Source organism: Trachymyrmex septentrionalis, unplaced genomic scaffold (genome assembly GCF_001594115.1).
Source record: "Trachymyrmex septentrionalis isolate Tsep2-gDNA-1 unplaced genomic scaffold, Tsep1.0 scaffold60, whole genome shotgun sequence".
In the NCBI taxonomy this organism is placed as follows: Eukaryota; Metazoa; Arthropoda; class Insecta; order Hymenoptera; family Formicidae; genus Trachymyrmex; species Trachymyrmex septentrionalis.
This window is the reverse complement of record NW_017305779.1, coordinates 4,954,498-4,959,034: the sequence shown is the minus strand read 5'-3', so window position 1 is coordinate 4,959,034 and position 4,537 is coordinate 4,954,498. Positions and strand designations below refer to the sequence as shown.

General features: G+C 28.9%; 1 protein-coding gene across 1 annotated transcript in view; it reads right to left on the bottom strand.

Annotated features, from left to right (window-relative positions):
* Positions 1–4,537, bottom strand: part of LOC108752684 (metabotropic glutamate receptor 8-like) — a 125,654-nt gene that overhangs the window by 19,636 nt on the left and 101,481 nt on the right. The window contains exons 7-8 of the mRNA XM_018493714.1: positions 3,611–3,765; positions 1,468–1,716 (exon numbers count right to left, since the gene is read on the bottom strand). Of these exons, the coding sequence (XP_018349216.1) occupies positions 1,468–1,716; positions 3,611–3,765 (404 nt within the window). The remainder of the gene's footprint in view (positions 1–1,467; positions 1,717–3,610; positions 3,766–4,537) is intronic.

Sequence of the window (4,537 nt, the reverse complement as noted above, 5' to 3'; positions counted from 1 at the left end):
CTCTCTCTCTCTCTCTCTCTCTCTCTCTCTCTGTGTATGTGTCTGTGTGTGTAATAATTTTATATAATAAATATATATACATGTGATATCTTATTGCTCTATGATAATACTAGACCGCATGTTGCAAAACAAGCCGTTAAAAAATTAGCAGAGTAAATTTTCCCTCATTCTCCTGTTCATTTTCCAAATTTATTTAAGTATTTGGAGCTTTTTATGAAAAAATATTTCAAGCAGAAAGTGATGTGAAAAGTGCATTGTGAGTTCAACGAATTTCTTGCATCTCACTCTTTTAATTCCTACGTGAAAGGCATTGATGTGCTTAGTGCTTGTATCACGTTGAAGGAAGTACAGACGAATCAAGGTGAATAGAGACTATTTCAATCGATAAGATGTGTATAAAGTGTATCGAATAAAAGTTTAAATTCAAAGTATAAAAACGATTATTTTACCTACAATAACCTAATAGAATTTTGAATATTTTGTTTCTGAAACGAGAACCATATGCTTATATAAACTTTTTTTTCATAAATCAACTTAAAAAATGTAGATATGCTAATCAAATCGCTTTAATTGACTGGACGTACATGGCGGAAAATAAACTGCCATACACTAGATTTGTAAACATGCATCGGGCGATGAACAAAAAGAAATTGTGTGATAAATCCTTTTAATTTAAGGCTCACTGTTATCTCACTGCGTGACGTATAAGTCTTGTCATATACATATATATCGGAATTATGATTGAAGAGACGACTAAGTCTTTCTCGTTTCTGCTTTTGAGCTCACAATAAGAAAAATGGTCGAAGGATGACGAAAAATTGGAGGGTGTCGAGAATATTTCCTTTCCCTTTCATTCTTTTTCCCATCGATAACTATCTTCCCGCTTGTCTTATTTCTCGCTCTTTTTTCCGCACCAATCATTTCCTTCGCACTTCAAGATATAAACGATCGCGAAATGTTCCTATAAAGAGTTCCGATTCAGTCTCCGCAATTAATTAATCGTCACGGTATGAATGAAAGGAGTTCATTTCTTTTTCATTAGAATAAAATTACAACTGAGCTGTAATTTATTTATTAGGGTCAGATATTTACATCAATAGTAATGAATGAAAAGTCAAATTAATTTTTCCATTAAAATTAATAGCTTTAAGCTATTAAATAGCTAATTGTCAATTCTCACAAAATAGATTATCTCTAAAATGTAATTAGAAACTTTATTCAATAAGCTGAGCATTAAATTTCGAGAATTACGATTCGGAACTGAGAGATAAAAATGAAAATCAGTTTTCATTCTCGACTTTTTCTATCTTTGAGTTAAAAATTGTACTCATACATTATTCATACATTCAGAGAGATACATCGGCATAAGTCGATTATCGGCATATACTTTTTCTTCTGTGCGACATAAAAGTAAAATAGCTAGGCGTTCAGAGAAAAGTATAATAATATGATAAATCTATGCGTTACCGACAAAAGGCACCAAGCCCTCTTGTTCGTAATCGACAAGGTTTTCTTCGCCAGTGCAGCGTGTCATGTCGCTCGACGCGTTCACGCTGAAAGTGCACTTGTGATGTTGCGACCAAAACTCTTGGAACCAGATATTTCGGCAGTTCACTGTCTTATCTGTCAAAGACTTATGGGGAACATTTTTCTCTGTCTGCCCGCCGCATTCGTCGCCCATTCTTGGCCGCAATCTCAAATAGTAGTTGTCGAAATCTACAACATTGGAATTGAACCGTACTTGTTACACGAATCACATTCAATAAGATTTAATAGTTTCAATATATCACTCTTTGCCGAAGAAATTTCTTGCGTTTCTCAGTCACGATAAAATTGAAATAAGGATAATTTAATTCAGGAAAGCTGACTTTAAAATATATTTATTTTTTATTTAAACTTATACCCCACAAAAAGATATAATTTTTCATTTTCTAATTTTTTTATTATATGTATACTTTAACAATAATATATCTCATAATTTAAAAAAATCTATTAAAATCTTTTTGAAAAGTAATTTGACATAAGCATTAAAAATGGGAAATTTTGTAAACCTTTAGATCGATTAATTTCTATGATCTTTTCTATTAATGTGTTATATACATAAATATATAAAATTAAATATATTAGATCGGTAATTAACATTAGATACCGATGCTATGGTAAAAAATGTGTTATAACGTCTTAAAAGAATATATTTTAACAAGTCAATTTGACTCATATCTATTAAAAAATCTATTTATTTACAAAAATATTCTATCGAATAAAATGGATTTTATTTTCGAAATAGACGTAAATTTTAATTTTTGATAATAAAAACAATAACTTTTTATCTTATTATTATTGTAACATAAATAGAATTTAAATTATACAGAAGGACGAAAAGCATTCTTAAAATACAAAATATTTAAGATAAAATAATTTATTTTATTAATATTAAAATACGTATTAACATATTTTTTTACACTTATGTTGAGGAAAAATATTTAGTACAAATTTTATATTTTTCTTCAAAAAAAAAGAAGACAATTTGATAAAGTTTCATCCTTTTTATCATTATATTTTGAACGCTACAAAATTCAATCACATTATATTTTTTCAATTAAACTTTAAAACTAAATTTACTTAAGTAATCATGAGTTTCAAAATGACAAGTAAGATGTTATTTTTAATAATTATAATTTTAACTATGATTACAATATTATATTAGAACTTCAAAATTAAAATGTAGCTACTTCTAATCTCAAATTTAATCATATACCTATAATAAAATTATTTTCTAAAAATACATCTCTGAGAAAGGTTATTGCATAATATTATGTAATAATTACCGTTTTGCTTAGCACTTATACTGAAAAAAAAATGTTTTGTTAAAAATGGATAAATTAGGAAATTGATTATATCAATCAAAATTTTCTGATTTGTCCATTTTCAAAACATTTTTTTCAGTATATATATTAAGTAGATGATGGTTTGTTTAATATTTAGTAAGCTTTCTGGTAATTTAGGTTGACTAATGAGAGTTTGGCACTCCTGTGTTAATTACTTAGCGCAAAACGGTAAAATGTACCATTGCGTTCATTTCTTCGAAATTTTTATTCTAAAAATTTACAAATCCTAACTCACGAGGGAATGATACGACATAATTGGAAGTGGAAAATATTACTCACTTGTCGTGTAAGATTAATGAACGTCAGGTCAAAGTTGGAACGATATCACTACTGCGGCAACAAAGTTGCACAGTAAGCAACTGCGGTAACAAGGAATTTCAATTGTGACTCAGTAAAACGGATCAGACGTTAAGAACTTAAGTGCGCTAACTAATTTAAACAAATATACGAGTCATACAAATTAAGTGAATTAACAATTTAGTTACATCGATTTATTTTAGCTTTAAAACTATATTTAGAGTCTTACAATCTAGCACTACATTCTGTTCTTTTAAATGTTACTAACGATATATTTATTTAAAATTATATTCTCTGAAAAAAAAATTATTAATTTTAATTCTCATTTTATTGTTTATCTTTGATCAAAAGTGAACTCAAAGTTAATATTTTTCCAATTAATCGATTATAATATAGGATCGTAAAAGGTAGCAAAGGTCTTTTACCTTTGAGGGCGTTCCTATAGGGTAGAATGGTAATGGCACCTTCCGCCGCGAACTCTTGGTCTCGGACGGGGTAAACTTTGGCGCCCCACGAATCACTACCCACCCACATGAAATGGCCCGTGCGATTGGCCCTTATTGTTGCCTGAAGCAGCTTCCTGCAACAAGATAAGCTGAGTGATAAGAATAGATGAATTATGAGCAATGATGAGCACGGCTACCATTAACCTACCACAAGTACAATAGGATCTTTTATGACCTCCGCAATCAGTTAACTAAATCCATAACATCATAAGATATTGTTCCCTATTTCCCTCCTTGCTATTACATTTGTAATATAATTCAAGCTTGAATGTAGCGATGTTATAGCTTCCTATATTTATTATTTCGATATCTTTATTTGATATGTGGATACATTTATGTAATATCATGTACCTCGTTAAAACATAAGTGATATATCTTTTGATTTATTAAAAAAGTATTGAAAAAAAAGTGTTCAAATGTGTGCATGTAATTGCAAATATTTGTAACTGCATAAACATTTGAACTCCTTTTTCTAACTTAATATAAGTATATATATATATGTTGCTACAATAAGTATTTGACTTCGCGTGATTAACTATCGATTTGTGTTCTAAAACAAAAAGGACGATTTAATTTATCTATAAATTCAAGAATTTGTGTATATACTTATATTGTACTTTCTTTACACTGATAAGATAGACGCTTGTAAATATTCATTTGTACTACTTATAGTGTTTCACTTATAATGTTTCTATTCTACTAAAAATATTAGGAAGATCAATGATTTGTGCTACTGACAAGTACGCTGAAAATTGATTCGTGCTATTATTTACTAAAGAAAGAAGAATTTTTCTCACTGTGTCAGTAGCAATTCGCATTATTAAATAAACATTTTAAATAAAATAA